Source organism: Triticum urartu, chromosome 3A (assembly GCF_056163025.1).
Source record: "Triticum urartu cultivar PI428250 chromosome 3A, HENAU_Tu73, whole genome shotgun sequence".
In the NCBI taxonomy this organism is placed as follows: domain Eukaryota; kingdom Viridiplantae; phylum Streptophyta; class Magnoliopsida; order Poales; family Poaceae; genus Triticum; species Triticum urartu.
In genome coordinates this window covers 114,968,207-114,993,545 of record NC_141875.1, presented here as the reverse complement: position 1 = coordinate 114,993,545, position 25,339 = coordinate 114,968,207, and the positions used below count along the sequence as shown (strand labels likewise).

The 25,339-nt window shown below is 50.0% G+C and overlaps 1 protein-coding gene across 1 annotated transcript; it reads left to right on the top strand.

Annotated features, from left to right (window-relative positions):
• Positions 1-17,971: 17,971 nt before the first annotated feature.
• On the top strand, positions 17,972-21,604 carry LOC147978840 (uncharacterized). The gene is made up of 5 exons (XM_087514913.1): positions 17,972-18,108; positions 18,153-18,428; positions 19,128-19,529; positions 19,576-19,998; positions 20,071-21,604. The coding sequence occupies exons 1-5, from the start codon at positions 17,972-17,974 to the stop codon at positions 21,602-21,604; spliced, it is 2,772 nt and encodes a 923-aa protein (XP_087371039.1).
• The last annotated feature ends 3,735 nt before the right edge of the window (positions 21,605-25,339 follow it).

The following is a 25,339-nucleotide window of genomic DNA, read 5'->3' as shown; positions in this document are numbered from 1 at the left end:
TAAGTTTTGTGTGATTGAAGTTTTCAAGTTTTTGGTGAGATGTCGATATGAGGTGAATAAGGCGTGACAAGACCCTAAGCTTGGGGATGCCCAAGGCATCCCAGGGTGATATTCAAGGAAGATCCAAGAAACTAAGCTTCGGGATGCCCCGGAAGGCATCCCCTCTTTCGTCACCAACATTATCGGTAACCTCACTTGGAGCTATGTCTTCATTCGTCACATGATATGAATTTTACTTGGAGCGTCATCTTATTTTGTTATAATTTGCTTTCTTTTATTTAGAATAATGTTTTGCATCTTTTATTTCAATAAAAGTGGCAATGATAGCATTTGCCATGCTTATTTTGCAAGTATACATGTTGCTGTTTGAAAACAGAAAGTTTACCGCTGTTGCAAAAATTCCCCAGAAAAGTTAGAATGTGATAAAATGTTGAATTTTTTTGCATGTGAGCTCTGACAAATTTTCTAAAGTGTGGTAAACTTTCATAAGTTTTGGAGTTAAATAAGTATTGATACTCTTTCATTCTTTACAGACTGTACTATTTTGACAGATTGCTGTTATGTTTGCATTGCTTGTATAAGTTTGCTTGTTTAGTGATTCTATTTGAGGATAGGAGTATTAAGTATGCAGAGGCATTTAGTGTGCAATGTTGACTAATAATTTTAGTGATTTGCTACAGTAGAGAATGATAAGGTTTTTGCATTGGTTTATACTAACTTATCTCATTAGTTCTTGTTGAGTTTTGTGTGCATGAAGCTTTTGAGATTTAGGAAAACCGTGATATGAGAAGAATTAAGGAGACCCAAAAGCTCAAGCTTGGGGATGCCCAAGGCATCCCAAGATAATATTTCAAGAAGTCTCAAGCATCTGACTATAGCGTCAGAAAAGCTCCTGTCTGCTAGGACTACGTCGGTATTTCCCCAAAGAGGAAGGGATGATGCAGCACAGAGACGGTAGGTATTTCCCTTAGTGAAGAAACCAAGGTTATCGAACCAGTAGGAGAACCAAGCAACACAACGTAAACAACACCTGCACACAAATAACAACACCTTGCAACCCGACGTGTTAAAGGGGTTGTCAATCACTTTCGGGTAACGATGCCAGAAAATTGTAGTAGATTGAAATAATAGATCGCAAATAAAATAAAGTGCAGTAAAGTATTTTCGGTTTAATAGATCTGAATAAAAATGCAAAGGAAAAGTAGATCGCAAGCAAATATATGAGGAATAAGACCAGGGGGCGGCAAGTTTCACTAGTGGCTTCTCTCTAGAAAAATAGCAAACGGTGGGTAAACAAATTACTGTTGGGCAATTGATAGAACCTCAAATAATTATGACGATATCCTGGAAATGATCATTACATAGGCATCACGTCCAAGATTAGTAAACTGACTCCCGCCTACATCTACTACTATTACCCCAAACATCGACCACTATCCAGCATGCATCTAGTGTTTTAAGTTCATGGAAAAACGGATTAATGCAACAAGAACGATGACATGATGTAGACAAGATCCATTTATCTATTGCATAGATATTGATCCCATATTTTTCTCCTTAGTAGCAACGATACATACGTGTCAGTTCCCTTTCTGTTACTGGGATCAAGCACCATAAGATCGAACCCGCTACTGGGCACCTCTACCCATTGCAAGATAAATAGATCAAGTTGGCCAAACAAAACCCAAATATCGGAGAAGAAATACGAGGCTATAAGAGATCATGCATATAAGAGATTAAAGAAACTCAAATAACTTTCATGGATATAAAAAGATATGACTGATCATAAACTCAAAGTTCATCATATCCCAACAAACACACCGCAAAAAGAGTTACATCATATGGATATCCAAGAGACAATTGTATTGACAATCAAGAGAGAGAGAGATGAACCCATCTAGCTACTAACTACAAACCCGAAGGTCTACAAAGAACTACTCACGCATCATCGGAGAGGCACCAATGGAGGTGGTGAACCCCATCCAAGATGGTGTCTAGATTGGATCTGGTGGTTCTGGCCTCTCCGGCGGCTGGATGAATATTTCGATGACTCCCCTAGGGTTTTGGGAATATTTTGGTATTTATAGAGCAAAGACGCGGTCCGGGGGGCACCCGAGGTGGGCACAACCCACGAAGGCATGCCCGGGCTTCCTGGCGTGCCCTGGTGGGTTGTCCCCTCCTCGGGACTCCCCAGGGTGCTACTTGGGCCCAACATGTTCCTTCTGGTCCATAAAAAATCTCCGTAAAGTTTCGTGGCATTTGGACTCCGTCTGATATTGATTTTCTGCTATGTAAAAAACACGGAAAAAATTGGAACTGGCAGTTGGCACTATGTTAATAGGTTAGTACCAAAAAATGATATAAAATGGCTATAAAATGATCATAAAACATCCAAGATTGATAATATAACAGCATGGAAAAAAAATTATAGATACGTTGGAGACGTATCACATCCCACCATTTTTCTTAGAATGTCATTTTATTTTCATTTTACTTGTTGTTTTAATAAATTACTTAGATCTGAAAGTTTTTAAATAAAATTGAGTCCTCAAATAGTTGCCAGGGAGGCTAAGTAAGCGGCATTCACATCCCGTCAATGAAGCTCTATTCTATTGAATTGCTCTAGTGCTTCACTTATATCTTTTTGAGCACGGTGTGCTTTAGTATTTTTTAAGAAATTCTCTCTTGCTTCACTTAAATTAATTTTAGACAAAGAAATATTATGCTCATGATCTTCACTTATATCTTTTTGGAGTAGCTTGTCATTTACTCTTGTGCTTCACCTATATCCTATGAGTGAATTGTTGAATAAACTGAATGTCATGAAGTTGAAATCCTATCATGCCTAGTGGTAGCTTCACATTGGGTTTAGAAAGTGAAATCTTTTGAGGCTGGACAATCACAATATTGGTCATACAAGCAATTCACGAATAATTAGTACAAGGAAGAGAACTTTCGCATGGAAATACACTATCTTGTAAATCTTTTGTGATTGTGAGCCCCCATCAAAATATTATATGCGAAAATTGTTGACGTTGGACAAGGAAGACAACGTAATGGTTTTTGTTTGGTCATATTCACATAGAAGTTATATTGTCATAGATCCTTCAACATAGAAGTTATATGCCAAAATTCCGCACCAAGTAGAGATACTACTTGTGCATCCAAAAACCCTTAAACCCAAATCTTAATTTCAATACTCCACCATACCTACCTAATGATTGAATAAGATCTGTCAAGTAATTTGTCATTGGTGCAATAAGGCAATAAAAATTGCTTGTAGAAGTGTTAGATCATTTAGTGTAAGAGAAAATTGAGCGTTGTACGAACTTGTGATGGCAAAGAATAAAATGACAGACTATGTAATAAAGGTTGATATAATAAGGGGAAATATAATGTGACGTTCTTTTGCACAAATAGTTGAGTATACAAATAAATAAGCGCATGGCAACCTCTGCTTCCCTCTGCGAAGGGCCTATCTTTTACTTTTCAGCATTTACTTTTATGTAAAGAGTCAAAGTTTTTCTCTCTATTCCCTTTTTATTTTTCTCTTTTGGCAAGCATCATGTGGTGACGAAAGATCTAGGCACATATATCCAATTGGATATGGGAGGAATGAATTATTATTGTTGACATCACCCTTGAGGTGAATACGTTGGGAGGAGAAATTATAAGCCCCTATCTTTCTATGTGTCCGGTTGAAACATTTTTCTCATGTGTATGCGGTGACTGTTAGCAGTCATAGAACACTATATGATGGTTGAGTGTGTGGAGCTCTTACTTAGACTCTATTGAATAAGTTAAATTACAATTGCTTGGTGACTAAGAACAAAGGTTGCTGAGTTTCAAGAGAATTCATCGTTTGAACCTTAACATGTGAATTGGTTGCTAATTTAACATGAGAAGTATTATAAGAAAGAATTGTTGTTATGATGCTAGGAAACGTGATTGAAATTGTCATTGATTAAACTTGTGAACTTTGCTAGCATTCTGCTACCTCTTGAGCATTGCGTTGGTTTTCCCTTGAAGAGGAAAGGGTGATGAAGCAGAGCAGCGTAAGTATTTCCCTCAATTTTTGAGAACCAAGGTATCAATCTAGTAGGAGGCCATGCACGAGTCCCTCACACCTACACAAACAAATAAAATCCTCGCAACCAACACGATAAAGGGGTTGTCAATCCCTTCACGGTCACCTACGATAGTGAGATCTGATAGATATGATAAGATAATATTTTTGGTATTTTTATGATAAAGAGAAATAAAGATGCAAGTAAAATAAATGGCAAAGGAAATAACTAAGTATTGGAAGAATAATATGATGCAAAATAGACCCGGGGGCCATAGGTTTCACTAGAGGCTTCCCTCGAGAGCATAAGTATTATGGTGGGCGAACAAATTACTGTTGGGCAATTAACAGAATTGAGCATAGTTATGATAATATCTAGGTATGATCATGTATATAGGCATCACGTCCAAGACAAGTAGACCGACTCCTGCCTGCATCTACTACTATTACTCCACACATCGACCGTTATCCAGCATGCATCTAGAGTATTAAGTTCAAGAGAACAGAGTAACGCTTTAAGCAAGATGACATGATGTAGAGGGATAAACTAATGCAATATGATAAAAAAAACCCATCTTGTTATCCTCGATGGCAGCAATACAATACATGCCTTGCTGCCCCTACTGTCTCTGGGAAAGGACACCGCAAGATTGAACCCAAAGCTAAGCACTTCTCCCATTGCAAGAAAGATCAATCTAGTAGGACAAACCAAACTGATAATTCAAAGAGACTTGCAAAGATAACCAATCATACATAAAAGAATTCAGAGAAGATTCAAATATCGTTCATAGATAAACTTGATCATAAACCCACAATTCATCGATCTCAACAAACACACCGCAAAAGAAGATTACATCGAATAGATCTCCACAAGAGAGGGGGAGAACTTTGTATTGAGATCCAAAAAGAGAGAAGAAGCCATCTAGCTAATAACTATGGACCCGTAGGTCTGAAGTAAACTACTCACACTTCATCGGAGGGGCTATGGTGTTGATGTAGAAGCCCTCCGTGATCAATGCCCCCTCCGGCGGAGCTCCGGGAAAGGCCCCAAGATGGGATCTCATGGATACAGAAAGTTACGGCAGTGGAATTAGGGTTTTGGCTCCGTATCTGGTAGTTTGGGGGTACGTAGGTATATATAGGAGGAAGGAGTACGTCGGTGGAGCAACATGGGCCCCACGAGGGTGGAGGTCGCGCCTGGGGTGGGGGGTAGGCGCGCCCCCCTACCTCGTGCCTTCCTAGTTGATTGCCTGACGTAGGGTCCAAGTCCTCTGGATCATGTTCGTTCCGAAAGTCATGTTCCCGAAGGTTTCATTCCGTTTGGACTCCGTTTCATATTCTTTTTCTGCGAAACCCTAAAATAGGCAAAAAAAACCGGCAATTCTGGGCTGGGCCTCCGGTTAATAGGTTAGTCCCAAAAATAATATAAAAGTTATAATAAAGCCCAATAATGTCCAAAACAGGATATAATATAGCATGGAACAATCAAAAATTATAGATACGTTGGAGACGTATCAAGCATCCCCAAGCTTAATTCCTGCTCGTCCTCGAGTAGGTAAATGGTAAAAACAGAATTTTTGATGTGGAATGCTACTTGGCATAATTTCAATGCAATTCTCTTAATTGTGGTATGAATATTCAAATCCGAAAGATTAAAGACAAAAGTTCAATATTGACATAGAAATAATAATACTTCGAGCATACTAACTAAGCAATTATGTCTCTTCAAAATAACATGGCCAAAGAAAGTTATCCCTACAAAATCATATAGTCTGGCTATGCTCCATCTTCACCACACAAAGTATTTAAATCATGCACAACCCCGATGACAAGCTAAGCAATTGTTTCATAATTTTGGTGTTCTCAAACTTTTTCAATCTTCACGCAATACATGAGCGTGAGCCATGGACATAGCACTATATGTGGAATAGAATGGTGGTTGTGGAGAAGACAAAAAGGGAGAAGATAGTCTCACATCAACTAGGCGTATCAACGGGCTATGGAGATGCCCATTAATAGATATCAATGTGAGTGAGTAGGGATTGCCATGCAACGGATGCACTAAAGCTATAAGTATATGATGTTGAAATATATTGCCCGCCTCCCTCCATCAGTTCATACATTTGGATGAGTTGGATGGAGCATGAATTCAATATGGTATCAGAGCCAGGAGGTCTTGAGTTCAAGACCCTGCCAACGCAGTATTAAATAAAAACGATTCTGCGGCCTACATCGGTCCCATGTCTAAGGACTAAAATAGCCTAGACGTGAGGGGGAGTGTTGAAATATATTGCCCGCCTCCCTCCATCAGTTCGGACTTTTGGATGAGTTGGCTGGATCATGAATTCAATATATGAAAGCTCAACAAAAAGAACTAAGTGGGTGTGCATCCAACTTGCTTGCTCACGAAGACGTAGGCATTTTGAGGAAGCCCATCGTAGGAATATACAAGCCAAGTTCTATAATGAAAAATTCCCACTAGTATATGAAAGTGATAGCATAGGAGACTCTCTATCATGAAGATCATGGTGCTACTTTGAAGCACAAGTGTGGAAAAAAAGGATAGTAGTATTGCCCCTTTTTATTTATTTATTTATTCTTTTTTGGGCCCTCTTTTTTTTATTTGGCCTTTCTATTTTTTTATTGGTACAATACTCTATGAATGATGATCGTCACACTTCTATCTATTTACAACTCAATGATTACAACTCGATACTAGAACAAAGTATGACTCTATATGAATGCCTCCGGCGGTATACCGAGATAGCAATGATGCATGAGTGACTTATACGAAAGAATTATGAATGGTGGCTTTACCACAACTAAAATGTCAACTACATGATCATGCGAAGAAGTATGACAATGACGTAGCGTGTCATAGTAAACGGAACGGTGGAAAGTTGCATGGCAATATATCTCGGAATGGCTATGGAAATGCCATGATAGGTAGGTATGGTGGCTGTTTTGAGGAAGGTATATGGTGGGTGTATGATACCTGCGAAAGGTGCGCAGTATTAGAGAGGCTAGCAATGGTGGAAGGGCGAGAGTGCGTATAATCCATGGACTCAACATTAGTCATAAAGAGCTTACATACTTATTGCAAAACTCTATTAGTTATCGAAGAAAAGTACTACACGCATGCCCCTAGGGGGATAGATTGGTAGGAAAAGACCATCGCTCGTCCATGACCGCCACTCATAAGGAGGACAATCAATAAATACATCATGCTCTGACTTCTTAACATAACGGTTCACCATACGTGCATTCTACGGGAATCACAAACTTCAACACAAGCATTTCTCAAATTCACAACTACTCAACTAGCACGACTCCAATGTCACCATCTCCATATCTCAAAATAATTATCAAGTTTCAAACTTCTCATAGTATTCAACACACTCATAAGAAAATTTTATTATTCATCTTGAATGCCTAAAATAATTAAAGCACATTACCATGCTGTTTTGTAGGACTCTCAAAATAATCTAAGTGAAGCATGAGAGAACAGAAGTTTCTATAAAACAAATCTACCATCGTGCTCTAAAAGATATAAGTGAAGCACTAGAGCAAAAACTATATAACTCCAAAGATATAAGTGAAGCACATAGAGTATTCTAACAATTTCCAAATCATGTGTGTCTCTCTCAAAAAGGTGTGTGCTGCAAGGATGATTGTGGAAAACTGAAAAATAAAGAATCAAATAATACAATACGCTCCAAGAAAAACACATATCATGTGGTAAATAAAAATATAGCTCCAAGTAAAGTTACCGATAGAAGTAGACGAAAGAGGGGATGCCTTCCGGGGCATCCCCAAGCTTTGGCTTTTAGGTGTCCTTAGATTATCTAGGGGTGCCATGGGCATCCCTAAGCTTAGGCTATTGCCACTCCTTGTTCCATAATCCATCAAACCTTTTACCCAAAACATGAAAACTTCACAACACAAAACTTAAAGTAGAAAATCTCGTGACCTCCGTTAGCGAAAGAAAACAAAACACCACTTCAAGGTACTCTAATGAACTCATTCTTTATTTATATTGGTGTTAAACCTACTGTATTCCAACTTATCTATGGTTTATAAACTATTTTACTAGCCATAGATTCATCAAAATAAGCAAATAACACACGGAAAACAGAATCTGTCAATAACAGAACAGTCTGTAGTAATCTGCAGCTAACGCAAGTTCTGGACCCCCAAAAATTCTAAAATAAATTTCTGGACGTAAGAAATTTATCTATTAATCATATTCAACAAGAATTAACTAAATAGCACTTTCCAAATAAAAATGTCAGCAGTTCTCATGAGCGCTAAAGTTTCTGTTTTATACAGCAAGATTAAAAAGACTTTCCCCAAGTCTTCCCAACAGTTCTACTTGGCTGAAACACTAACTAAGCGCAAAAAAACACAACCAAAACACAGGCTAGATAAATTATTTATTAATAAACAGGAGCAAAAAGCAAGGAATAAAAATAAAATTGGGTTGCCTCCCAACAAGCGCTATCGTTTAACGCCCCTAGCTAGGCATAAAAGCAAGGATAGGTCTAGGTATTGCCATAATAATAAGATAGATCATTAAAAATCATTTCATATTCTCTACGTTCGGCAGCAAGTTTTCTTTGATGCAAGCAAAAGTAATCAAAAGGGCTAAATTTAATGGGACAAAAGTCCCCAAGATCCACCTTGGGAGGTATAGATTCCTCCTTTGGCCCTTCGTATTGCACAACCAATTCATCATTATAAGCATTCTTTTGACATAACTTTGTGAGCCTATACTCAAGAGAATATTCTAGTTCATTATTTCGAATAGCCAAATCATTATTAAGTTCAGAATTTATATCAACTAGGACATTGGTAGAAACCCTTTTTCTAAGATTTTCATTGAAAGCAACATAGTCTAGAGATTGAAAACGCATTATTTCTTCTTGATCAAAAAGGATAGCGTCTATGGGAGGACGACAAGCGTCCACCCTATAATGCGCAAAGATTTCTTTGGCCTCTTTTATTATGAATATAAACTCATGAGCCAAAAAGATAGTAGCGGCACGCTTAATAGAAGAATGCTCAATATTAGAAAATTCTAAGAAAATCCTTTGTATGCAAGGATGCATGTGCATAAATTGTCTTTCAAGTTCAACTACAAGCAGGGCAATAGCGTCCGCAAGACTACTAGTTCTATGAAGGATAGAGCTACCCATAGAAGGAAAAGCACCGGCATAAGTAAAGAAATCTTGGATAACTCCTTTTCCAATAATATTACCAATACCAATTCAGAATTTTTTTGTATGTAAGATAGGGGTTCTTCAGCAGGAGCATCAGAATTTTTCATGATATTATTATTGTCCTTATCGACAATAATTTCCCCGATTTCAGACATAACGGTGGAAAGTGCAAGGGGCTAAAAGAGGCAAATAGAGAAAGAGAGGGAGGAAGGAGAGAGAGGGCGAATAAAACGACAAGGGTGAAGTGGGGGAGAGGAAAACGAGAGGCAAATGGCAAATAATGTAATGCGGGTGATAAGGGTTTGTGATGGGTACTTGCTATGTTGACTTTCGCGTAGACTCCCCGGCAACGGCGCCAGAAATCCTTCTTGCTACCTCTTGAGCACTGCGTTTGTTTTCCCTTGAAGAGGAAAGGGTGATGCAGCAGAGTAGCGTATGTATTTCCCTCAGTTTTTGTGAACCATGGTATCAATCCAGTAGGAGGCTACGCACGAGTCCCTCGCACCTACACAGACAAATAAACTCCTCGCAACCAACGCGATGAAGGGGTTGTCAATCCCTTCACGGTAACCTACTAGAGTGAGATCTGATAGATATGATAAGATAATATTTTTGGTATTTTTATTATAGTGAGAAATAAAGATGCAAGTAAAATAAATGGAAAAGGAAATAACTAAATATTGGAAGATTAATATGATGCAAAATAGACTCGGGGGCCATAGGTTTCACTAGAGGCTTCTCTCGAGAGCATAAGTATTATGGTGGGTGAAGAAATTACTGTCGAGCAATTGACCGAATTGTGCATAGTTATGAGAATATCTAGGTATGATCATGTATATAGGCATCACATCCAAGACAAGTAGATCGACTCCTGCCTGCATCTACTACTATTACTCCACACATCGACCGCTATCCAGCATGCATCTAGAGAATCAAGTTCAAGAGAACAGAGTAACGCTTTAAGAAAGATGACATGATGTAGAGGGATAAACTCATGCAATATGATATAAACCCCATCTTGTTAACCTCGATGGCAACAATACAATACGTGCATTGCTGCCCCTACTGTCATTGGGAAAGGACACCGCAAGATTGAATCCAAAGTTAAGCACTTCTCCCATTGCAAGAAAGATCAATCTAGTAGGCCAAACCAAGCTGATAATTCGAAGATACTTGCAAAGATAACCAATCATACATAAAAGAATTCAGAGAAGATTCAAATATTGTTCATAGATAAACTTGATCATAAACCCACAATTTATCGATCTGAACAAACACACCGCAAAAGAAGATTAGATCGAATAGATCTCCACAAGAGAGGGCGAGAACTTTGTATTGAGATCCAAAAGGAGAGAAGAAACCATCTAGCTAATAACTATGCACCCGTTGGTCTTGTCGGGGGGATGGACCCCGGGCAGGCAACGGAACCCGGATCCTCTTCAAAAAAACAACAGGGTTGGCACCGCCCCTCAATACCAGCACGTGCTTTGCCGGGTCGCTCGACCCGGCTAGACTAGCCGACTTGGCAAGACACGTCGACTCAGCCCCAACAACTAGCGCAATACAGCCGAACTCGGCACGACCAAACCTTCCTCAACAAGCCACCAGCGCCACCCGTGGCATGCTACGCAATCTAGCCGCGGGTCAACTCCCGTCCCATCCGGGCCGTATGATGGGGACGAGTCTTCAATCAACGATGACCGAGGCAACAGTGCCCCGCCCATGCCTCCGGTCAGCAGGAACATGGCAATAGTGCCCCTCACCTACCCGCTGACCAGGGCCGGCGTGGCTACAGTGCCCCCGCCCTCACCACTGACGACAGCAAGCGGCAACCTGACGGAGAGCACTGTACGCGACTCAACTCGGCTACGCCCTGACGATCGACAAGACGGCGCACAGTCCCCCTAGGCATGCGAGGCCCGCACCTAGGGGAACCCGGAGAACCACAAGCCCAAAGTGGGACCCAGCCCGGGTCCCCGAAGACCGACATACGGACCCACCGACTTGTAATGTTACCATTGTACCCACGGGGGGTTGGACCATAAAACCCCCCGGGAGCCCACGATCATACGGGGGGAGAGCAAGAGGGCAAGCAGAAGACACATACAAGAGAAAAGCAAGTAAGCATAGGACTAGCCACAAAACAACAACACCGGAGAGAAGGAGCAGCCCTAGCCTCGGCCAGCTTCCTTCCTCCTCCATACAGCTCCAGGAGCAACATTGTACTATCGATCATCCAACTACACTTGGCAGGACTAGGGGTATTATCTCTCCGAAGAGCCCTGAACCTGGGTATGTCCGGCATCCCGCGCCCGCTCATGCCAACCCCGCCTCTGGAGTCCACCAGCGCCCTCGAGCCTCCTCCTCTCTTTATCCTGTTGGAAATATGCCCTAGAGGCAATAATAAAAGGATTATTATTATATTTCCTTGTTCATGATAATTGTCTTTTATTCATGCTATAATTGTGTTATCCGGAAATCGTAATACATGTGTGAATACATAGACACCAACATGTCCCTAGTAAGCCTCTAGTTGACTAGCTCGTTGATCAACAGATAGTCTTGGTTTCCTGACTATGGACATTACATGTCATTGATAACGAGATCACATCATTAGGAGAATGATGTGATGGACAAGACCCAATCCTAAACATAGCACAAGATCGTATAGTTCGTTTGCTAGAGTTTTTCCAATGTCAAGTATCTTTTCCATAGACCATGAGATCGTGTAACTCCTGGATACCGTAGGAGTGCTTTGGGTGTACCAAACGTCACAAAGTAACTGGGTGACTATAAAGGTATACTACGGATATCTCCGAAAGTGTCTGTTGGGTTGACACGGATCAAGACTGGGATTAGTTACTCCAGATGACGGAGAGGTATCTCTGGGCCCACTCGGTAATGCATCATCATAATGAGCTCAAAGTGACCAAGTGTCTGGTCACGGGATCATGCATTACGGTACGAGTAAAGTGACTTGCCGGTAACGAGATTGAACAAGGTATTGGGATACCGACGATCGAATCTCGGGCAAGTAATGTACCGATTGACAAAGGGAATTGTATACGGGGTTGCTTGAATCCTCGACATCGTGGTTCATCCGATGAGATCATCGAGGAGCATGTGGGAGCCAACATGGGTATCCAGATCCCGCTGTTGGTTATTGATCGGAGAGCCATCTCGGTCATGTCTACATGTCTCCCGAACTCGTAGGGTCTACACACTTAAGGTTCGATGACGCTATGGTTGTAGAGATATGAATATGTAGTAACCCGAAAGTTGTTCGGAGTCCCGGATGAGATCCCGGACGTCACGAGGAGTTCTGGAATGGTCCGGAGGTGAAGAATTATATATAGGAAGTGCAGTTTCGGCCATCGAGAGAGTTTCGGGGGTCACCGGTATTGTACCGGGACCACCGGATGGGTCCCGGGGGTCCACCGGGTGGGACCACCCATCCCGGAGGGCCCCATGGGCTGATGTGGGGAGGGGAACCAGCCCATAGTGGGCTGGTGTGCCCCCCTTGGCCCACCCCCTGCGCCTAGGGTTGGAAACCCTAGGGTGGGGAGGCGCCCCAGTTGCCTTGGGGGCCACTCCACCCTTGGCCGGCGCCCCCCCTAGGAGATCCCATCTCCTAGGGCCGGCGCCCCCCTTGGGGAGCCTATATAAAGAGGGGGGGAGGGAGGGGCAGCCGCACCCTTGACTCTTGGCGCCTCCCTCTCCCCTGCTACACCTCTCCCTCTCGCAGAAGAACGGCGAAGCCCTGCTGCGGTGACTGCTGCATCCACCACCACGCCGTCGTGCTGCTGGATCTTCATCAACCTCTCCTCCCCTCTTGCTGGATCAAGAAGGAGGAGACGTCACGCTGACTGTACATTTGTTGAACACGGAGGTGTCGTCCGTTCAGCGCTAGGATCTCCGGTGATTTGGATCACATCGAGTACGACTTCCTCATCCCCGTTCTTTGAACTCTTCCGCGCGTGATCTACAAAGGTATGTAGATGCAATCCGATCACTCATTGCTAGATGAACTCATAGATGGATCTTGGTGAAACCGTAGGAAAACTTTTGTTTTCTGCAACGTTCCCCAACATAGCCATCCCTTGGCATCTGCCGTGCGCCCACCACGACAGTTGGCTCCCACCATGGGGCAGCTCAAGGAGATGGCTGGGAGCATTGTCGGTGTCAAAACTGGCGGATCTCTGGTAGGGGGTCCCGAACTATGCGTCTAGGCGGATGGTAACAGGAGCCGAGGGACACGATGTTTTTACCCAGGTTCGGGCCCTCTCGATGGAGGTAAAACCCTACGTCCTGCTTGATTAATATTGATGGTATGGGTAGTACAAGAGTTGATCTACCACGAGATCAGAGAGGCTAAACCCTAGAAGCTAGCCTATGGTATGATTGTTGTCCCTACAGATTAAAACCCTCCGGTTTATATAGACACCGGAGAGGGCTAGGGTTACACAGAGTCGGTTACAATGGTAGGAGATCTACATATTCGTATCGCCAAGCTTGCCTTCCACACCAAGGAAAGTCCCTTCCGGACACGGGACGAAGTCTTCAATCTTGTATCTTCATAGTCCAGGAGTCCGGCCGAAGGTATAGTCTGGCTATCCGGACATCCCCTAATCCAGGAGTCCGGCCGAAGGTATAGTCCGGAAGATTGTAAACGCTTCCCGCCCTAGCAGAGCGTGATATTCGCTACTGAACTGGGCCACTTGGAACGTGACCTCTTCGGACCTGTAATTATCCGGCGTGCCGAACACTACATCTAGTGTATTTTTTCCTGTACAGCGCGCTTTCCGGCTGGGGATTATTCCTCTAAAGGTTGTGCTGCTTCGCTCAATGCGGTTCCAATCTATTTCCATTTTTTAAGGGTTTCCTCATAAATGAGGTTCAATCCACTGCCTCCATCCATGAGTACCTTGGTAAGACGAAAGCCGTCCACTATTGGACTGAGGACCAATGCGGCTGGTGCTCGGGCTGTTCGGAATTTAGGTTCATCACTGGCATTAAAAGTAATAGCCGTGTCACTCCATGGGTTTATTGTTGCTACTTGGTAGACTTCGGCAAGGCTGCGGAGTGTTCTTTTTCGCATATTATTTGATGCGAAAGTATCGAGGACTGTTAATACCGTACTGGTGTCTCTGGGGTGGCTTTTTGTGGCTTCTGGAATTAGAAGATCTTCGCCAATTTTTGCCACCTGCCGGAGGATCCAGCATGCTCTAAGCTGTGAGTTGGTGTGGCGCCCTCTGCACTGTGAATTTTACAGGGTCCATTAAGCCATCCTTCCAGTATGGTTCCGTGCCCTGTAGAGGGCTTTTGCTTTTTGGTATTGAACCCGGGTGTCTGGCGATGACGCACCCTTTTATTTCGGACTGGGTTTGTATTCAGGGCTGGATTGTCCCAGAATTTTATTTCGGTTTTCTAGGCGCTTTCCATCGCACAGTACTTCCGTACTATGTACTCAAGTCAGCGAAGCATGTAATATCATGGCGACTTCTGGCGTTGAGGATTCCCTTGTCCGTGCAATTATTGCAAAAGAATGAAATTGCGTCTTCCTCGCAGCAGTCCTTTATCCTGTTCATAACCAGGAGGAATCTGGCCCAGTAATTATGTACTGTTTCTTCGGGCTCTTTCCTAATTTGGGATAGATTGCTTATGTACGGGTGGGTGGGTGGAATCAAATCCAAAACCTCACCCAATCTGAGACCCAGGGGCCAAGGAGTTTCCGAACTCGGAAGTTTGGATTCTTGGATGCTGTCCAATGAATCTAGCCTGTCGCCTGACTTTAAGTTTAGGTCTTGAGTGATGTCCTCCCCTCTGCGGGTATCCATCTTGGAGGGGTCGGGAATCCGGACATAGCTAGTCCTTAAGATAGATGAAGGGTCGCCGCACTGTCCCTCTACCACGGCAACGTGATGGGTGACCTGGGGAGAGTTAATCTCTCTCAGATCAGGTTTAGGCCCAACCTGGTCGTAATCCGTAGCGACTCCTAGGGCAGCGAAGCGATCCAAGAGCTCATTTAGGGACGAGAGCTCCATTGGATCTAGCTGCTCGGCGAATTCCGAGCTGATGTGAAGATTGCTTCCGATGACCCGAGAGGTCATCGTCGGCGCAGGAGCCGAACGGGCGGTCATAAGGAAACCACCTAGCCTGAGAGTTAGGCCGACAGCCAAAGCTCCCTTAGCAACGGTGCCATCTTTAAAGACGGGATGAGGCATCCTTCCTGATGGCGACGGCACAGAGGAACTCTCAATAAAAGCACCAATGTCGGTGTCAAAACCGGCGGATCTCAGGTAGGGGGTCCCGAACTGTGCGTCTAGGTGGATGGTAACAGGAGACGAGGGACACGATGTTTTTACCCACGTTTGGGCCCTCTCGATGGAGGTAAAACCCTACGTCCTGCTTGATTAATATTAATGGTATGGGTAGTACAAGAGTAGATCTACCATGAGATCAGAGAGGCTAAACCCTAGAAGCTAGCCCATGGTATGATTATCGTCCCTACGGACTAAAACCGTCCGGTTTATATAGACACCGGAGAGGGCTAGGGTTACACAGAGTCGGTTACAATGGTAGGAGATCTACATATCTGTATTGCCAAGCTTGCCTTCCACGCCAAGGAAAGTCCCTTCCGGACACGGGCCGAAGTCTTCAATCTTGTATCTTCATAGTCCAAGAGTCCGGCCGAAGGTATAGTCCGGCTATCTGGACACCCCCTAATCGAGGACTCCCTCAAGCATGCTTCAGACGCGGCCCTTCTCCTACACCGAGGAGTCCGTCGTGCTGGCGAACGACGTCGTCGGCGCGCTTGCCGCCTCCTTCGCCATGCTGCGCATCTCCGATGCGTTCGCGGCCGACGAGGACCCCAGTGAGGTGCTCGGCTACTCCAACTCTCCCCTCTCCCTCGGCGGCGGCGTTTCCACCAGGGAAATGGACGTCCATGTAGAGGTCTTCGTCACCGGCGACGGCACCTCCTCCTCGTCGAGCAAGACGAGGAAGGTTGTCGAAGGCAGGGCTGCAGCGGATTGGATCGAGTCGTCCGATCCGTTGCACGCCGTGATGTAGAGCCTCCGCATCCCCATCGGCACCGACGTCGATGCCACCAATGTCGCTGAGGCCCGAACCCAACTCGTGGAAAGGCGCCAGCATATGTAGGACCTGTCCGAGACGCTCGCCGCCACTCAGCATCGCCTGGACGCCGCTCAGCTGGAGCGCGATGCCGCCTACGGATTCACGCCCGCTGCAGCCGAGCCAAGCCGGGTCGCCGATGTGCGTGCCCGGGGAGGAGCGATCGGCCGGGACCTCGGCGCCGTCACAACCGTCTGTGATACCCCAGCGAAGAACATGCGCGCTGCCCAGGCAGCCGCAGCCGGCCTGGACCAGCTTGCGGGTGAGGAGCTGAAAGAGCGCATCGGGTGGATGCGCGAACTCCTCCACGCCGCCAACACCCAGCAGGACCGCTTCAACCAGCTCGCCAAGCCGGCGGGATCCGGCTCCGCTCGCCTTGGCGGGCTCGGCGAACTTCTGCACACCGCTTTTTTGCCGCCCTGCGAGGCGCACTTAGGCCGAGCCCGGACTCGGCGCGACCGGGCCGCTACAGTCGCCAGCGGACTGGGTGATGAGCCCGTCCTAGAGATCCAGCGCGGACTCGGCCAGCATGGCCGGCGTCCGGCTCCAACCGACCCGGCCCCCCGTGGCCTGACCGCAAGTCGACTCGGCCCACGTGCCATCAACGACACCGACGCTCGCCACCGCCTCGGTCAACTCGCTCGCTCCCTGGAGGTGGAGGAGGGTGGCGCTATCGGGCCGGCGTGCTTCGGCCCGCGCATCCGGGAGGATCCCTTCCCCAAAGGATTCATGCTCCCCACGACACCCCCATGTACAACGGGATGGTGAAGCCAGAAGACTGGCTCATCAACTACACCACGACCATTGGCATCACCGGTGCCAATCATCGTCTCGCCATGCGCTGCGCACCACTCATGCTCCAAGGGTCGGCCCGAACGTGGTTGAACAGCCTGCCGATGGGCAGCATCAACACGTGGGTGGACTTTGGGGAAGCCTTCGTCCGCAACTTCACGGGGACCTACAAGCGATCCGGTCGCCCTAGCCAGCTCACCATGTGCGTGCAAGGGCCTATGGAGACCGGTCGCGAGTACCTCGCACGCTAGACCGAGCTCCGGAATTGCTGCGAGAACGTCCATGAAGTCCAGGCATTCCAGTACTTCGTCAGCGGGTGCCGAGACGGCACCGTCCTCAAGTACAAGCTCTTACGCTCCGAGCCGGCCACCATGGCCGCGGTCATGGTGAGGGCGGATAAGTACGCCAACGCCGACTCCGCCCTGAAGATCTAGGTGGCGCTGGATGAAGCCGACAAGGCGAAGCCGGCTCCCCCTTTGAAGCCGGCCAGCGAAAGTAGCCGGCAGCAGCATCACCAGAACAACAACCACAAGGCTGACCAGCCGGCGCCGCATCACGACAACCGGCTCGTCGCGACCACCGAGCCCGCGGCAGAGCCGGCGGCGAAGCACCGGCAAACCGGCAAGCACCACAGCGGCGCAAGACCCTCCACACAAACGCTTCGGCAGTGCGCCATCACCAAGCGCATCATGAGGGGCGACATCCCGCCCCTCTAGCTCTGGCTCCAGGCGCGGGACAGCCGCCTCCAACTGGCGGCACGATGCGCGACGACGCCTACCCGGACCAGAACACAGCCTACGTCATCTTCACCAGCCTCGGTGACAACAAGCGCAGCAAGCGCCTCCTTCAGCAGGAGGTGAACACCGTCGTCCCGGCCAAGCCGGAGTTCATGCATTGGTCGGACCGCCTGATCACCTGGACCCGGGAGGATCACTCGGCAGTCATGCCGAGTCCGGGTGGTTACGCCCTCATGTCAACACCACCATCGTCGCGCGGTGCACATGCAAGTTCTCCCGAGTCCTCATCGACGGCGGCAACATCATCAACATCCTCTACCGCTACACGATGACCAAGCTCGGCCTCAAGGCCGAGGACTTGGAGCCAACCCGAACGATCTTCCACGGCATCGTGCCCGGCCTCTCCTGCTCCCCCATTGGCCAGGTCTGGCTAGATGTCCTATTCGGTGACAGCAGCCACTTCCGGCGCGAACCGATCTGGTTTGAGGTGGTGGACTTGTCCAGCACGTATCACGCATTGCTGGTCCGGCCCGCGCTCGCCAAGTTCATGGCGGTTCCCCACTACGCGTACCTCAAGATGAAGATGTCGGGTCCCAAGGGCCTCATCACCATCACTGGCGATTACCACAAGTCCCTGGAGTGTGCCCGAGATGGCGCCAAGTTGGTCGAGTCGCTGGTCATTGCCGAGGAGAGGCGCCAGCTCGAACGGATCGTCGCCCTGGCAGGCAAGTCCTCCGCCGCATCGATCACGACCCCGGACCCGGCCGACGAGGCTGCCTTCAAGCCCTCCTAGGAGACCAAGAAAGTGAAGCTCAACCCAGAAGACCCCACCTGCAGCAAGTACGTTGTCATAGGCGCCCGCCTCGACAGCAAATAGGAAGGTGAGCTCGTCGAGTTCCTCCGTGAGAATCGGGATATCTTCACATGGACCGCCAAGGACATGTCGGGTATCCCGAGGAAGTAGCCCGAGCACAAACTTCATGTCCGCAAGGACCCCAAGCCTGTCCGTCAACCCCTACGACGATTTTCCGAAGAGAAGAGAAGAACCATTGTTGAAGAGGTTGCCAAGCTTTTGGTGGCCGGCTTCATAATGGAAGTGTTTCACCCCGAGTGGCTGGCCAATCTAGTCCTCGTCCTAAAGAGGAACAAGACCTGGCGCATGTGTATCGACTACACCAGCCTCAACAAGGCCTGTCCCAAGGATCCGTTCGCCTTCCCGTGGATCGACCAAGTCATCGACTCGACCGTCGGGTGTGAGCTCCTGTCCTTCCTGGACGCTTACTCCGGCTACCACCAGATCAAGGTGGACCCGGCCGACGCCCTGAAGACGTCCTACATCATGCCCTTTGGGGCGTATTGCTACATCACCATGTCGTTCGGCTTGAAGAACGCCGGCGCCACCTTCCAGCGCTGCATGCAGAAAAGCCTGCTGCCGCAACTCGGCCGCAATATCCACGTATACGTGGACGACATCATGGTGAAGAGCAAGCAGCACCTCACGCTCCTCGACGATTTGAAGGAAACCTTCGCCAACCTCCACGAATACAAGGTCAAGCTTAACCCGAAAAAAATGCGTCTTCGGCGTCCCGACCGGAAAGCTAATCGGCTTCCTTGTCTCGGAATGCAGCATTGAGGCGAACCTGGAGAAGATCAAGGCCATCGAGCGCTTGCGCAAGACTGCTCGGCTGCACGATGTCCAGAAGTTCACCGGATGCTTGGCCTCGGTCAGCCGGTTTCTAAGCCGGCTGGGCGAGAGGGCGCTACCCCTGTACCAGCTAATGAAGAAGACGAGCCCATTCGAATGGAACGGCAAGTCAGACGAGGCCTTCCAATACCTCAAGCGCATGCTCTCCACTGCACCAGTCCTGGTCGCGCCGACCGACAAGGAGCCGCTGTTTCTCTACGTAGCCGCTACCTCGCGGGCGGTCAGCACGGTGCTGGTGGTTGAGCGACCAGAGAAGGGCAAGATCCAAGCCGTCCAGTGCCCAGTCTACTACCTGAGCGAGGTGCTCTTCATCTCCAAGAAGAACTACTCGCACTACCAGAAGATGTGTTATGGCGTGTACTTCACCGCCAAGAAGCTGAAGCAGTATTTCTAAGAGCATGTTGGCACCGTGGTCAGCATGGCGCCTATCGGAGAAATCATCGGGTGTCGGGATACCTCTGGCCGGGTTGCCAAGTGGGCGATCCAGCTAGCCGGCCACACCATCCTCTACGAGCCCCGCACCGCGATCAAGTCTCAAGCCCTGGCTGACTTCCTCGTCGACTGGACCGACACCCAGTACTTGACGCCGCCTCCTGACTCGACGCATTGGCGCATGCACTTCGACGGGTCCAAGATGCGACTCGGCTTGGGGGACGGCATCGTACTGTCGTCAAAAAAGGTCGATCGGCTCCACTACGCGCTCCAGATCCAGTTCGCCGCCTCCAACAACGTCGCCGAGTACGAAGTCCTTGTGCACGGCCTCCGGCTTGCAAAGGAACTCGGCATCCGGTGCATCCTGTGCTACGGCGACTCGGACCTGGTGGTGCAGCAGTGCTCCGACGAATGGGACGCCCGTGACTCCAACATGGCAAGCTACCGCTTCCTCGTCCAGAAGCTGTCCGGATCCTTCGAGGGCTACGAGTTCCTCCACGTCCCGCGCGTGGAGAACGAAGCAGCCGACACACTAGCCAAGATCGCCTCATCACGACAAGCCATCCCGTCCGGCCTCTCCCTCGAGCACCTGCGCAAGCCGTCCGTCAAGCCATCGCCGGACTCCGAGTCCATCCACGTTCCAGACGACCTGGCCGCACCTCAACCCGGCCCGGGGACTGCTGAACCCAGCCCAGGGGCTGCTCAGCTCGACCCAGCCACCATCGTCCTAGACCCGGCCTTCGCCATCCCCGACCCGGGGGCTACTCAACCCGGCTCGGGGGCTGCCGACTCGGAACCCACCCTGGTGGCCGTCTTCGCCGTGGTTACGGCTCCATCTTGGGCCCTCCCAATATCAGAATTTTTGGAGAACGGGGTTCTCCCCATGGACGAGACCGAAGCTCGGCAAGTGCAGCGCCGGGCGTCCGCCTACAACATCATCAACAACGAGCTCTTCAAGTGCAGCTTCACCGGCATGTTCCAGCGCTGCGTCGAGCAGGAACGGGGCATCAACATCCTCCTCGACATACATCTGGGCGAGTGCGGGCACCACACTGCATCACGATCCCTGGTGGCCAAGGCGTTGCGCCATGGTTTCTACTGGCCCACGGCCCTCCAAGATGCCGAGTCGCTCGTCCTCAAGTGTGAGGGATGCCAGCACTTCAGCAAACGCAGCCATCAGCCGGCGTCAGCACTCCGCACCATACCGATCGCCTGGCCCTTTGCGGTCTGGGGACTCGACATGGTGGGACCCTTCAAAACCGCTCGAGGCGGCATGACGCACTTGCTGGTGGCAATGGAAAAATTCACCAAGTGGATCGTGGCAAGACCAATCAAGAAACTGGACGGGCCAACAGCCGTCCGATTCATCAAGGACATAGCGGTGCACTACGGCATGCCGAACATCATCATCACCGACAACGGCACCAACTTCGCCAAGGGCGCACTCGAGCAATACTGCTCCGTCTCCGGCATCCGCCTTGACCTGGCCTCCATTGCGCATCCGCAGTCCAACGGGTAGGTCGAGCTGGGCAATGGACTCATCCTGTCCGGCGTCAAGCTGCAACTCGTCGAGCCACTCATCCGCTCACCCGGCAGCTCGCTTGACGAGTTGCCAGCCGTTCTCTGGAGTCTACTCACCATGCCGAAGTGGTCGACCGGGTTCACCCCGTTCTTCCTCGTCTATGAAGCCAAAGACGTCGGCCCGACCGATGTTGAGTTCGACTCGCAGCACGTCGCGATGTACACCGAAGCCGAAGCCAGAGAAGCCCGTGAAGATTGCGTCGACCTGCTTGAAGAAGCACAATGTCGGTGTCAATACCGGCGGATCTAGGGTAGGGGGTTCCGAACTATGCGTCTAAGGCGGATGGTAACAGGAAACAGAGGACACAATGTTTACCCAGGTTCGAGCACTCTTGATGGAGGTAAAACCCTACGTCCTGCTTGATTGTTCTTGATGATATGAGTATTACAAGAGTTGATCTACCACGATATCGTAGAGGCTAAACCCTAGAAGCTAGCTTATGGTATGATTGTCTGTTGTCCTACGGACTAAACCCTCTGGTTTATATAGACACCGGAGAGGGCTAGGGTTACACAGAGTCGGCTACAAGTGAGGAGATCTACATATCCGTATTGCCTAGCTTGCCTTCCATGCCAAGGATCGTCCTATCCGGACATGGGACGAAGTCTTCAATCTTGTATCCTCATAGTCCAATAGTCCGGCCAAAGGATATAGTTCGGCTGTCTGGAGGCCCCCTAATCCAGGACTCCCTCACATGCCTCCTGGCGCTCAGTCGCTCAGCCATCTACCAGCAAGGCCTGAGGCACTACCACAGCAAGAAGATCAAGCCCATCGCGTTCCGCGAGGGCGACCTTGTCCTCCGACTTGTCCAAGAGCAGGCAGGCCAGCACAAGCTGTCCCCTCCATGGGAGGGCCCATTCATCGTGAGCAGGGCCTTGCGCGACCGCAACGCCTACTACCTCATCGACGCACGCAAGTCCAGGAAGCGCAAGAAGGACACTGCCGGTGAAGAAACGACCCGGCCGTGGAACGCGGAACTCCTCCGCCCGTTTTACTGTTAGTCGCACGATCGTATGTATCGTCGCCTTTTGTAAACGCATGAAACCATGGGGTCCCCGAACGAGACTCGGGGGCTGCCTTTTGTCGACCGATTTATTGTGTCCCTATTTTTGCATCATTATACTACTGAACCCGGCCACCGGTCCGACTCGCTCGACCCGGGGGCTCGGGGGCTGGCCGGCTCGGTCGCCACCCCGCCGCCTTACTTGGTGATTCCTGATAAAGTTAGGATGCCGCGGTCCCCCACTTCACCCTAAAGCCATAGATCTAGCTTTGGCTGTCGGCTGGCAAGGACAACGGTCGAAAGCTCCTTTACGCTTCATACACTAAGTCAAAGGCTGCTAGGTCGATCAACCCGGTCCACCATTCATCAAATGAACAGCCTCACAACCGGCTGCTTGCCAACCGGCTTCACCGGATTGCCGCCAGCCGGCCCAGTGGGTGTTTCGCTCGCGCTCAACGTTTCGAGGGACCCAAGTCTTGCGCGCTCCTCTCAAAGAACAGAATTCCTTATCACAGACTGGAGCCTCGGCCGTCCGACTCGTGGGGGGGGGGATGTTTGAGAAAGGAAAAACGCATGAAATCGGTCCAAAAAACGAAAGGCAAAAAGCAAAAGCACCCACGACATCTACACAAGTATTTAAGAAAAGGCCCACGACCCGGGTTCATTACACCCTAAAAACCGCCAGTGGGTGGGTGGACTTGCTATTTAACAGATTTTACACAAAGTGTCTTGGGCATCTCCAGCGCCGCGTCACGACGTCGACGACTCTCCCCTGGCGGCCTCCAGGTCCAGCGAGGCGCCGGTGTCCTCCTCAGCACCCGCGTCGCGATAGATGCCCGTCTCCTCCGAGCACCCCTCCGGACCATGGAGGAGCAAGCCGTAGTCGTCGCCGTCCACGGCCCTGTCATCTTCTGTCCGCTCCGGATGGAACTCGTCATGGAAGCCAAACTCGGCGATGTAGCTGGCCCGGGAGGTGATCCGGCCGGCTTGCTCCTGCAAGAGCTGCTCCAAACCGGACCGCTGGCCCATCAACGTGTCCAGCTGCATGTCCGGATGCCAGGACAACGTGAACCGGAGCACCATCTCAGCACCAGCACGAGTGGCGGAGACGCGCCACTCGCCAAGCCGGTCCGACCCCGTCTCCAACCAATGCGCCATGCGTGAGAAGCTGCTCGGTTGGTCGTAGTCCGGCCATAGGGCCGCCGTCATTGCGGTGCCGGCCTAGGAAAGCCGCCCCAACTGCGTTCCCAGGACCTACAGGTGGGCCTCAGCGGCGGCTATGATCTCCGGGAAGGTCCAGGCCACCCGCGGATCCGTCCAGGACCCAACGGCGCCGGTCGGGTCGCGCTGATAGTGGACGGCTTCCTCCGCCAGCCGTTGCGTCTCCGGGAAGGCCCCTGCCGCAAAGGAAGAAGCGAGTTAGAAGAAGAACAACAAGGAAGAAAGGCCGGATCTCGACCCGGCAAATGACAAGAAAAATCATTTACTAGAGATGAACTCTTCCAGGTGCTGCGCCTCAAGCAACGTACCATCCCGCTCCCGTTCGATGGCGCGGTCGCACTCCTCGAGCGCCTTCTCCAGATCGGCCGCCTTGGCAAGGGCCGCCTTCAGCTCGGCGTCCTTGTGGGTGCGCTAGCGCGCCCCCACTAGAAAAGAGCACAAGAATAGCTGCGGCGACGTGGAGCTCCTCCTCCTTGGCGGCAAGCTGCTCCATGAGCTCCCGGTGCTTGCCCCGGAGACAATTGTAGGCGGCGACCCGGAAGGCGTCGAGATGCTAAAGAAAGCAGAAATCAGAACAAGGCCAACACTCTAAAGATTCAACCCAACTACTACCTAGTTGGCCCGAACCTCGGGGGCTACACCCAGTGGGTGCGCTGGCGCGCACCCACAAAGAAGAAATTACAAGAAGACTTACCAGAACGGCGCGCTCCAGGTTGCGCGTCCGCTCGACCTCGGCCTGGGCGAAGGCCTTGAGCCATTCCGTCCAGCCTCGCAGGCGGCGACTGACGGCGTCAAGCGCCGCCTCCTCCTGGGTCTGAGGCCCGAAGACAACGGCGCCCCCGCTCCGCGCCGGCTGCGGCACGGCAGCTCGGCGCCCTCCCTGCCGTGGCACCAAGGCGTACTCCCCGCTGGCCGCTCGCGACGCGGCCAGCGCCTCCTCCGACGCCCCTCCCAGCGCCGACGATGACCCGGACACCGGGACGCCCCGCGTAGCCGTCTCTGACCCGGACGCCGGGACGCCCTGTGTCGCCGTCTCCGACCCAGTTGTCGGGGTGGGCTCCGGCACCGCCGCCCGCGGTGCCTTCTCCAAAACCGGTGGCGCCTTCAACACCGCCGCCCGCAGCGTCTCTTCCAGAACGATGCCGCATCCACCCCCATCAGTCCCCGCTCGCTCGACCACGTCGGCCCGCGGTGGGGTGTCATCGGCCACCTACACGACCTCCCGGTCGGGGATCACCACCTCAGCCCGGCCTCCGCGGCTGTGCTCCCTCACCGACGATGGCTCAAAGACCGTCGCCGCCACCACCGTGCCCTCCGGCGTCTCGCGCCAGGCCGGCTCCGCGCCGGCTCGCGCCCATGCCGACGCCACGTCGGTCCAAGCACGGACCGACGCCGCCTCCAGCTCCGCCTCGGCCCGGTTCCTGTCCCGCCAGGCCAAGGCTTCGGTG

Coding starts and splice junctions, on each gene's coding strand:
- LOC147978840 (XM_087514913.1), top strand. CDS start 17,972: ATGCGCGACGACGCCTACCCGGACCAGAACACAGCCTACGTCATCTTC. Junction 18,109..18,152: donor AAGCCGGAGTTCATGCATTG/GTCGGACCGCCT, acceptor ATCACTCGGCAG/TCATGCCGAGTCCGGGTGGT. Junction 19,530..19,575: donor CCGAAAAAAATGCGTCTTCG/GCGTCCCGACCG, acceptor CTCGGAATGCAG/CATTGAGGCGAACCTGGAGA.